This window comes from Neolamprologus brichardi, chromosome 22, assembly GCF_056152115.1.
Source record: "Neolamprologus brichardi isolate AB-2024 chromosome 22, ASM5615211v1, whole genome shotgun sequence".
Classification (NCBI taxonomy): Eukaryota; Metazoa; Chordata; class Actinopteri; order Cichliformes; family Cichlidae; genus Neolamprologus; species Neolamprologus brichardi.
The window spans coordinates 24,637,629-24,649,129 of NC_142124.1; the positions used below are offsets into that span (position 1 = coordinate 24,637,629).

General features: G+C 41.0%; 1 protein-coding gene across 1 annotated transcript; it reads left to right on the top strand.

Annotated features, from left to right (window-relative positions):
• The first annotated feature begins 5,309 nt into the window (after positions 1-5,309).
• LOC102798638 (1-acylglycerol-3-phosphate O-acyltransferase ABHD5-like) lies at positions 5,310-9,692 on the top strand. The gene is made up of 7 exons (XM_006795216.3): positions 5,310-5,403; positions 6,201-6,283; positions 6,392-6,806; positions 7,026-7,177; positions 8,126-8,237; positions 8,335-8,515; positions 8,712-9,692. Exons 1-7 carry the CDS (start codon positions 5,360-5,362, stop codon positions 8,829-8,831), a joined length of 1,107 nt encoding a protein of 368 aa, XP_006795279.2. The 5' UTR covers positions 5,310-5,359; the 3' UTR covers positions 8,832-9,692.
• The last annotated feature ends 1,809 nt before the right edge of the window (positions 9,693-11,501 follow it).

Sequence of the window (11,501 nt, forward strand, 5' to 3'; positions counted from 1 at the left end):
GTGAAAATCAAAATTTATGGAATTATGAACACAGGAAAGTACAATCAGATCACTGATCCACCATGCAATGCACTGTGGTTGCATCTGATCAGCAACAGCTTCATGTTTCTGCATGACAATAACCCCAAACACAATGCCACTGCAGTAAAAGCATACCTGGAAAAACACACAACAGTCATGGATTTTTTCCCCAGAGTTCGTACCTCAACATTTTTGAAGCGGTGTGGGATCATCCTGACATAGAACGGAGCAAAACGCACCCAACATCCAAACAAGAGCTTTGAATGTCCTTCAAGAAGCCTGGAGAACTATTCCTGAAGACGCCTTAAAGAAATACGAGTAAGCTTGCTTAAAAGAGTTCAGGCTGTGTTAAAGAATAAAGACGATCCATACCAAATATTTCAAGCTCATCAGAATTGTGCCTTAGATGTTGTATTTCCATGTATGTTTACATATATTTATATGAACTACTGAAATTTCTAAGCACTATATAAAGAAATGGTGGGTGGCTTGAGACTTTTGCAAAGGTCTGTAATTAATAAATCAACATTTAAATTATCCTGCAATTTGCTGGTTTTCTGATATGCATCACTGCATGAGTTAGTGATGAAATACAAGTCACTAGACTACAGTTCAACAGTCATACACTTCGAGATTCCCCTGCGTTTTTTCATTTTCATTTTGAAGGATTGTTTTAAAAACACCTGCATCCTGACATTCACCTGCTGTTCAAACCCTCTGTTTGTGAGTGGCAGCCAATCAGAAAAAAATGGTATATCTGTAATAAGCTAAAACAGTTTATTGCAGACAGAAAATGAACTGTAAGTCATGCTGTAACTCTAGTAGAGTCCTTTTGTATGTAACCTGGTAGTGTATCTTACTGGGACATAATTTAGCCTTTGTGCTCTTTTGTGTGAAAATTCAAAAGCCTTTCTAACAGGAAACGATGCCACACATGTAAAGATGGACTTTAACCTGACACGTCATTACGTCAACTGCAACTGAACAAAAATAATAATCAGAATTGTTCCTTTTATGTTGCTTTTAAAGATTTTTTCACACGTGTCTCAGCACTAAATATTTTACAGTAGTTAGCAACACTTTGGTGTTTTTCCTGTTTTTGTACATTCTATTTTGGGACAATAGCGCTTCTCTACAGCACACACTTCTTTATGCTTTAAGTACTCTGTTTTGGGGAAGTACACTTAATTGTATGCCCTTTCCAGTATAAACACATAACATACTCAAAACCTGCTTAGCATTATAATGTCGTATTGATTGGGGACTCAGCTTCAGCGTGCCTGACTCCTGTGGTTACTTGACATCTAAATGCAGTGTTTTGGGATTTTTAGCAGTATTTTTGTCGGGTAATTTAAATAATGGGTGGAAACTGGTGGAATTTTTTTTGCTAAACCTTAACCGACATACAGAATAAAACTTGACTTAAAGACGCATCTAAATATTAGTGTAAAGATCTCTGGGAAACTGTCTAAATCTGATGCATCCACTCTGATGTCTCAATAAAGCCGCACACCTGCAGCGATTTTACACTGAATTGTAAAGGTTTTGCCATATTTTCTGAAATTTCCTCTTGATTGTCCCAGGACTGGTGAGACTGAACAGACTCTTTGTTTAAGTCAATCTGGTGCCAGACCATGGGTTACTGATTTTGATCCTCAGATAAAACAAAAGGCTCGAGCTAGCATGACTAGCACTTGGCTGTGATGCTCGACGAGCAGGCCGGCTCTCTGCTGCAGCTTTATGCAGTCTCCTCACTAAAAGCTTCACCCAGTTACTGGTCTCCAGACAGTTACGGGCTTACCTCTTCTCTTTGGGCTTGGCTACTGCCTCATTGTCTACTGGCTTATGAAATTCTGAGTACTCAGCAGAGTGAACGGACAGTAACACACAGGGAGAATGAGTGTGCGCATCTATGGGAGCAAAGGAAATGAAGCACTCAGGAACCACTCAGTCAACCCATAGTCTGAGAGCAATCACAAGTGGGTGGTATGAGAGGAAAATTGTGTTTGAGGAATGAAGGACGAAGTTGCCAGAGAGTGTGTGTCTAACTGTGCATGTGTGTGTGCTCGGACGTATGTGTGTGTAAAGGAAGTACGCCACCTTGTGGACCAGGATTGACAGGAACCTCCTGCTATTGTCCATCTGTGAGAGAGAAAATGAAAGCACAGGTAGTCAAATGTTGTTTTTTCCTTATATAATGTACTGTATTTAACATGGGCAATTTGCTGGTGGGGGATCAGGGGTGGATTTCCATTCTTTGGTCTACATATCTTTGCCTCAGGCTGCTTAAACAACAGCTAAACTGACAGCTAAACCTAAACTAAAATGACTTTAGCACTGCAATGCTATACTGCAAACAAGGCTAAAATAAGAATTCAGCTTGCACCGAAAATAAAACAATACTGTCTGGGGACCAAATACACTTCGATCTGTGAGAGAAAAGAAATGAAAACAATCCAGAGCAGAGGACAGCAGTCGACCAGCAAACCAAACTGTTTTCTTACTCTGACACGTAGGAAAATACTGTAGCGGCCAACTTATTTATTCATTTTACTGGTGATGGCATGTTGCACTGTTGCATTTTAAGATGTATGTTAAATGTTGACATACATTGACTACAGTAAATAAAGATTTGACATGTTAAAATAGCATTTAACCCTTTTCATTGTGCTTGACTGTGTGTACGAAAGGCCAGTCACACAGGCCTAGAGACCACTCCACAACCGTGTGGCAACTGCTGCCTGTCAGGGAAAAATCTCCATTTTTCAACTGGTTGGTGACTGGTTCCTGGAGGTTGCTGGCTGTTGTTAAAACTGCACTCACAGGCCTAGAGACCAGTCAGTGACCCTCCTGGCAGCCATTGTCGCTAGATGAAATCAGACACAAAGAAGGTGTTGCACCAAAAAAACCTTTTGGAATTGCTTTGGTCACTGGCAGATTGATGGAGTTACCTGTAGGTTGCATGTTTGTATGTGAACACTCACAAACTACTCTTGGAGCTGTAGTGAAACTATGAAAACGGGAAACAGAGATTGTTTGCTTTCAAAGTAAAAGTTGTGCCTTTTGAAAAGTGTTGGGTGCTGAGCTGAGGCACAACTTTTACTTGAAAGGTAAACCTTTTCAGTCTCGTTTGCACTTTTCACAGCTTGACTAAAGCTCGGAAAGTAGTTTGCAAGTTTTTGCAGAGAAGTTGGCGTCTTCCATGTAAACTACAGGTAACTGTGGTAACCTTACAGTGACCAAAGCATTTACAAGGAGGTTTTAGGTGCAGCACCCTTTTTGCAAGTGATTTCACACAGTGACATCCACCTACCTCCAGGAACCATTCACCAATCTTTTGGGGAATCTACAGTTTTTCTCTAGTGACCAGTGGCTATGTAACGTCCGATATAGTGGATAACTCTTGAGCTACGTCGACATGACATTCTGCGTGAAAACTGAGATACCTGAACTATTTTCATTTTTAAAAACTGGTTTTGTATCATTCAGTATTAATGGTGCCCTCGCACATGTGCAAGTTACCCATGCCACGTGCACCAATGCTGCTTCCATACCATCATGTTGATATCTGTTTGATCATTTTTTTAATTTCTTTTTTTTTAAGGTATTAAGGCTTAACCTTCATTTATGACTGTATTCACAAATTGTGCTTTAGAGGTGTTCCTGAGCCTTTGCAGTGATTTCACATGTAGAATAATGGTGCTACCTGAGGGGCTGAAGTTAACGGTCATTCAGTATGGATTTTATGGCTTATCCTTTGCTTGCATGGACCACTCCTGAATCCTTGAATGATATAATGTACTGTAAATAATTAAATCCTTTGTCATTTTACATCCAGAAACTTTGCACTTTAAATACATGCCCACACATGCTTTCACAGAGTGTTGTCCCTCAGTTATCTTTACATGTGAAAGAGTCAGCCTGCCTAGGACACTCTTTTTAAAACCAATTATGTTACTGACTTGCTTCTAATCAAGCTAATTAGTTGAGATGGTATCACACATATATTTCAGTCTTTTTGTTGTCCCTTTAGAACTTTTTACTTACATTTTACTCAACATCGGATAACATTTTGCTGAATTCATTAGCAGACTGTTACTCGATGAGGCTTTGCAAAACACACAAATAAGCTTTAAATGTGCAGCTAGAACACACTAACTGCGGGATAATTTCTTGAAGGACACTCATGAGCTTTTCAAGGCTAGCACGCCTATAAATCTATAACGCCCTCCCTTTAAGAATTAATGAGAATCACAGTAAGAGCAGAAAAGATAGTGAAGGGACTATTCCTGCAAAAACATAATCATACTTTACAGTCACATCCTTGAAGATAATGAACTTTTCATATAATCTGCCTTATCTTAAATTATACTAAGAAAAAAGGATTAGAAAAAAGTTCGATAGGGATCCAACGTGACTGATTTTCTCTGTCCACTTTAGCCTGCATGTAAGCTTGAAGGGGGAAAGAATATCCTTGGGTTTGTCACTACAATACCTAAAAAACAGATGTATTTAAATTTTATATACAGACAAAAAAAGGCCTCTGGCTAAAAGGGGCCCTGCTGTTTGATGTAATTTAAATAAACTACTTTTTACAGGATTACTTTTGTCATAGTAGCGATAATGCAGATAATAGTTTAATATTTAAAACAGGCTTTAAACAGTTGTTTCTAGAATTTTTTTACAACCTAATATAATATTATATAATATTATAATATTATGCAAGTGGCATTAGTATAAACTTTTAAGGGAACAATACATATTTTTGGAAATGTATATAATTAAGGTAAACAGTTCAAACACTCTCGTGCAGGCATCTCATATTTGCAACTTATGCTAATTAGCATGCTAATTAGCGTGCCAAAGCTAGCTCTAACAAAATCCGAGTGTCGCTGGCAACTCTTTAAAAACGTTTGTTACTTGGTTTAAGCGTTTTATAGCCTTCATTAGTTCGGTTGTATTAAACTATATGAGATGCTGTGCGAAAGAAGCACGTTAACAATATAAGTTACACAAAGTCAAGAAGGTGACGTAGCCAACCTGAGTACAGAGGGTAAAATCATGATGTTACCTTCAATGCAGTTGGAAAAAACATATATGAAGCGCTGAAAATGCCAACTACAAAGAATTAAATAACCCCAATAATTAAATGAGCGGAGGGATAGCTGAACTCTAACTTATTATGAAATGTACAGCATTCTAATTAAGCAGCATGTCGTTATTATGTTAGGCAGCTATTTTTATTTTCCGTCCGAATGTCCTTGAACGCAGCACCATAGACCGTAGTTTTTCAACAGGTTCGTAAGCTCGGGAGGAGACCCTCACTGCAGGCTACACAATGCGAAGGATGGCGGAGGAGCTACAACCTGCCAAGGAGCAGAGGTGAGTTGTTTTCGTTTCTTTCTTTCTTCTTCACGTTGGGCACGCTAGTTGTTTTTTCTTCTTCTCAGCGTGAATGCTGTTCATTTGTGTGACAACAAACACAACTTTGTTCTCTTTGTGTGAACCCGCATTAGTGTATTCACAGGTAGATTTAAAAAATAGATCCATCCACACCAAACCTATAGGAAAACGGTGTCGTGTAAATATACAGGCCACCCGCTTGCTGGCAAACGTCCAAAATGAAAACCTTTCGAGCCCGAATCTTCCTGTTAATTCTGGCTGCTGTGTGAGTGACTTCCTATACAAAACTTTATTATAGAAAAAATACTTTTAATCTTATCTTAGGGTGACCAAACGTTTTGCACTTGTTGAGTTGTAAAACCCTATATGACATTTTTTTTTTAATTTCACCATTCATTAACCGCACAGAGAAGGCATCGTTAAAATATGTTAAAGTTTTCTTTAAGCAAACAGTATTATTAAAGTTCTTCATGACTCGGCCAAGTGAAATCAAAATATGGTCACCCTATCTTATCGGCGTCTGCCTTTGTCCTCCAAATGTTAAAATCGTGCTGATTTGGAATGCATTTGACCATAAGTGACCCAAAATACACAGAACAAAGACATGTTTGGGCTTCTTTCTGGACATTGATTGCATGTTGTTGTCAAATACTGCATACCAGCAGCACTGATAACAAAAATATCATATAGCCAAAGGTCAGTTTATTGTTGGGTTTGCACGTGCTTTATGTGTCCTGCATGCATGTTTTTGTGTATCCTTTCTGTCTGAGTCACAGTTCCTGGATATCAAGTTGGCTTCCCTCCTGGTGTCCCACCTCTCCTTCTCAACTAAAAGATGCCGAGGAAAAAATCCTCAAGAGTGAGTGTGCCTGATGTAGCTGTTTCCAATCTGTAGTTTATGTGTTTCATAAAGTCAGAGTTAAGAGTTTCTCTATCCCTGCCCTATAATCTTTTCTGCCTGCCGCAGCTGTGAAGCGGCCTTTCTCCAGGCAGCATGTTCGGATATCGAGCGGCAACTACCTGTGGACCTTAGCTTTCTCCACGCAGCAGCAGCAGCAGTCAGCAGCCCCGTGTGTCCCACAGCCCCCAACCCAGCCCACCACTCCTTTGGTTCTGCTGCACGGCTTCGGAGGTGGTGTCGCCCTCTGGGTTCTCAACCTGGATTGTCTCTCCAGCAGTGGACCGGTCTACGCTCTAGACCTGCTGGGCTTTGGCAGGAGCAGCCGTCCCCAGTTCAGCACCGACCCCAGGGAGGCCGAGGATCAGTTTGTGGCAGCCCTGGAGGAGTGGAGGGAGAAGGTGGGGCTTCAGGAGATGGTGCTGCTGGGACACAACCTCGGAGGATACCTGTCTGCAGCCTACACGCTGAAATACCCACACAGGTGCTTTGTGTGTGTGTGTGTGTGTGTGTGTGTGTGTGTGTGAGGACACAGTGCCAGGTGGTTTTCTAGTTTAGCTATCGCTCTTTTTTTTTTGCACCACTTGCCAAATAAGCTACAAGCCCATATATTAAAAAAAGAAGTAAATGTGTGCAGTTTTAATTGAATTTCTACATTTTAGTTTGTACATTTGATCAGGTAACTGCATGTGTGTGTATGCAGGGTAAAGCATCTGCTGCTGGTGGAGCCGTGGGGATTCCCAGCACGCCCAGAGAACCCCAACCACAACTCCATCCCAATGTGGATCAGAGCAATTGGCGCCGTCATGAGCCCCTTCAACCCTCTGGCCGGTCTCAGACTGGCTGGACCTCTAGGTTAGCACACACAAACACACATTGAACACACACTGAACAAACACATATTTGTTTCTGTTACGCGTCTGTGTATTTTGAATGTTTTCAACTTCTAAGTGACAAATTATTATCAGCAGCGATGGGGTTGGCTTAAAATGTCCCAGTTATCTAAACCATAGTGCCATACCGCTGTTCTTGCATCATTTCAAAATTAATCCCCCAGGAAAGAAAATAATTCCTATAAAAACAATACGCTTTAAAAAAAATACAGTAAGTATTTTAAAAACTTCCATCCACCATGCACTTCCATCTTTATGCTTACATGAGCTCAGGTCTGTTGGTAGAAGGCTACGGAGGTATTGCCAGATGTTCTTTTTGCTAGCAGTGTTTTCCAATTCTCGCAGGGAATTCTGAGACAGTTCCAGGCCAGATGAGATGTATACTCTTAACTTTCGAGTTCTGGGTCTATCCCAGTGTCTTCTGGCTGAGAACGACCCGAAAACCTCCAAAGGAATTTGCACAGGAGGCATCGTAATTTAAATACACATATACCTTCTTTCACAAGAAGCCCCACCCACCTGCTGTTATATATTGTTAAATATTCTGTCTGTGTGGGGCAGCCAATCAGAAGATAGCTGGGCTAAAGAGAGAGGATCTAAAACTGCTTATGGATGAACTCGGATCAAAATGACATAAATATAGATTACTTTGAACCGTGAATAATGCAGTAATTACTCTGGAGGAGTCAAAGAGCAAAAAATATGAGGATAAAATTGGCAGTAACTCCAGCTTAAATGCCTTTAATTAATTCTATGGCAACACCCCCCCCCCCCCCCCCCCCCCCAGCTCATTCTGAGTCGGGGGAGCGGTAAAGCACCAAACATCAAACATCTGCTTAAGGTGCCATTGTTCTATTCAAAGGTCTGAACTGTAACTAAATCTCCTTCTTTTTTTGTGCATCTCTTTTAGGCCCGATGCTCGTCCAGACCATCAGGTCAGACTTCAAGCAGAAATACTCCTCTGTGTTCAGTGACTACACTGTGTGTGACTACATCTATCATCTGAATGCCCAGACTCCGAGGTGACGAACATTTTAAACCATCCGTGCACAAATATGTCCACTCTCAGAAGCTCTTAGGAGCTTTTGCATTTTTTTTTCTTCTATTTTTTCATTTCAGTGGCGAGACAGCCTTTAAGAACATGACCGTTCCCTACGGCTGGGCTAAGAGGCCCATGCTAGACAGGATCGGCCAGATCCAGGTTGAAATTCCTATTTCTTTCATTTATGGATCCCGGTCCAGTATTGACAGCCACTCTGGATATGCATTCAAGAAAACCAGGCCAGATGTGGAAATCCGAGTAGGTTCTCTATTTTACATTTTGCACCTTTAACTTTGTCAGTACAAGGTTCAAAATACATTTTAAGCAAGATTTGAAGCAGTTTTTAGTGCCTAAATCTGCCTGAATGTATGTCAAGTTACTTTTATTTGCCTTGTGGAACAGTGGCACCTTTATCTCAAAACTATTTCGCCTCCACTGTGTGTGCGCTTGTCAGGTGATCAGAGGAGCGGGCCATTATGTTTTCGCAGACCAGCCTGAGGACTTCAACCAGACGGTGCTTCAGATTCTCGCCAGGACGGAGGAGAAATGGAAAGGGGAAGGAACAGAGCAGTGAGAAAACACACAGGAGAGCCAGAGAAGTGTTATACTGTAAGACTCTTCATCAGTGCTGGATTGAGGATTCATCATTATCTGTCTGATACTCCATGAGGCCCGGCGTCTGAAGTCAGACGGTGCCACAGGTTTATTTATCCTGCCTCGAGCACATACAACAATTTTGTAAATAATTGTGAAATGCAGCCAGTGTTGCATTTGTTGCTAAATGTTTTTGAGATTGTGGGAAGAGGAGCTGGGTCTAACATTTTTCCTAGAACTTGTTGGGAAACACTTATCAAAAAAATGAAGAAATGTCATCTCAAGGGAATTAGTTGTTTTCTGTATGGATCTAGACAAAGTAAACAGACTGTTCCTTTTCTGACCCCTCACCCGCTCTGTGAGAGATATGAGGGAGAAGTAAGTGGGGCAAAGGGCTGGATGGGATTTTTAGGAAACCTTTTCACTTCTAAGAAGAGCCGCTGTGACTGTGTGGAAAGTGACCAGCAGATGGCAGCACAGTAACAGCGTGCGTGCATCAGCGCCTCTCTGTTTTGCACACTCGTGCCAGTGAATCCCACACAAAGTAACCTCACATGCATATTGAGTTGAGTGACCTACTCAGGAGACCTGGACAGTGATGCTCTAAGAGCAGTACGTCGCTCGGCTTGCTGCTAAGTCACAACTGCAGTGACAGAATAGGGTCAGAGATGAGTGCTGGACTAAAAATAGGACTTCTGTTCAAAGACGCATCAGCATGAAGGAAACATGTTACTGTGAGACATTAATTTTGTGAATGTGTGAGTGTGCAAAAATACTATTATCTGTCCTTTTGTTTGTTCTTTTTCCGGTCGTATTGTACACTCCATTAAATCCATTTTTAACCCTGTTTATTGTAATTATATATTATAACTCAGTAAATTGGAGAAATTCAAGCTTCATCTTCTTTTGTAATTTTCTGCATCAATATAAACACTACACAATTCAAAACACACACATCAGCCGCAACATTAAAACCACTGACAGGCCCAGTGAACAACCCTGATTATTTCAGTTTGCCTGGAAACCTTAGGTCCTGGCATATATTTGGATGTTACATGCACAACCTGCCAAAACACTGCTACAGACCCAGCTATGGCAAAGAGATATTCTCCCCAGCAGGAAAATACACCCTGCTGCACCTTAAGAAGTATTCAGGAAATGCACTGAGAAACAGCACAAAGTAAAATAAAATTGCACTGAGCTAAATTTATGGATTTTATTTATCAACTTGCTTTATATTGAAACATACGGATCCTACAGTGTAAGTGAAACAACCCCAATGATCCAACAATTTAAAATGAACAAGAGCTTGGCAACAGTGGGGAGGAAGATTTCCATTTTACGATGGGAGAGTGGAAGAAGAGAAGAAAAAAAGCACAGCGATCAGGAAAAAAAATACAAATTATGAGAGAGAAAAGTCATCATTTTGATAGGCAGACGATGGGATACCATATCACTGAGAGTGGAGTTCAAGTGCTTAGTGCATCATGGGAAGTCCCCAGGAAGCCTGAGTCTATACAAGCATGATTAATCATTCAGTTTTATTTATATAGCTATAAGTCACAACAGCAGTCACCTCAGGCTGCTTTATATTGTAAGGTAAAGACCCTACAATAATACAGAGAAGCCCTATGAGTAAGCACTTGGCAACAGTGGAAAGGAAAAACTCCCTTTTAACAGGAAGAAACCTGCAGCAGAACCAGGCTCAAGGAGGAGCAGCCACCTGCCACCACCAGTTATTTTCATATAATATGGTTCTGTGAGATCTTTAAGATATAATTCAATTTCAATTCAATTCAATTCAATTTTATTTATATAGTGCCAAATCACAACAAATGTCGCCTCAAGGCGCTTCATAGATACAGAGAAAAACCCAACAATCATATGACCCCCTATGAACAAGCACTTTGGCGACAGTGGGAAGGAAAAACTCCCTTTGAACAGGAAGAAACCTCCGGCAGAACCAGGCTCAGGGAGGGGCGGCCATCTGCTGCGACCGGTTGGGGTGAGAGAAGGAAGACAGGATAAAAGACATGCTGTGGAAGAGAGACAGAGATTAATAACAGGTATGATTCAATACAGAGAGGTCTGTTAATACATACTGAGTGAGAAAGGTGACTGGAAAGGAAAAACTCAATGCATCATGGGTATCCCCCGGCAGCCTACATCTATTGCAGCATAACTAAGGGAGGATTCAGGGTCACCTGGTCCAGCCCTAACTATATGCTTTAGCAAAAAGGAAAGTTTTAAGCCTAATCTTAAAAGTAGAGATAGTGTCTGTCTCCCGAATCCAAACTGGAAGCTGGTTCCACAGAAGAGGGGCCTGAAAACTGAAGGCTCTCCCTCCCATTCTACTTTTAAATACTCTAGGAACAACAAGTAGGCCTGCAGAGCGGGAGCGAAGTGCTCTAATAGGGTGATATGGTACTACAAGGTCATTAAGATAAGATGGGGCCTGATTATTTAAGACCTTGTATGTGAGGAGCAGGATTTTGAATTCAATTCTGGATTTATCAGGAAGCCAATGAAGGGAAGCCAAAACAGGAGAAATATGCTCTCTCTTTCTAGTCCCTGTCAGTACTCTTGCTGCAGCATTTTGGATTAACTGAAGGCTTTTCAGTGAGTTTTTTGGACATCCTGATAATAATGA

What these genes read in the sequence shown, in the direction of transcription:
- LOC102798638 (XM_006795216.3), top strand. Translation starts at nt 5,360, where the DNA reads ATGCGAAGGATGGCGGAGGAGCTACAACCTGCCAAGGAGCAGAG. An exon ending in CGAGGAAAAAATCCTCAAGA is followed by an intron (nt 6,284 to 6,391) that starts GTGAGTGTGCCT and finishes TGCCTGCCGCAG; the next exon opens with CTGTGAAGCGGCCTTTCTCC. An exon ending in ACGCTGAAATACCCACACAG is followed by an intron (nt 6,807 to 7,025) that starts GTGCTTTGTGTG and finishes GTGTGTATGCAG; the next exon opens with GGTAAAGCATCTGCTGCTGG.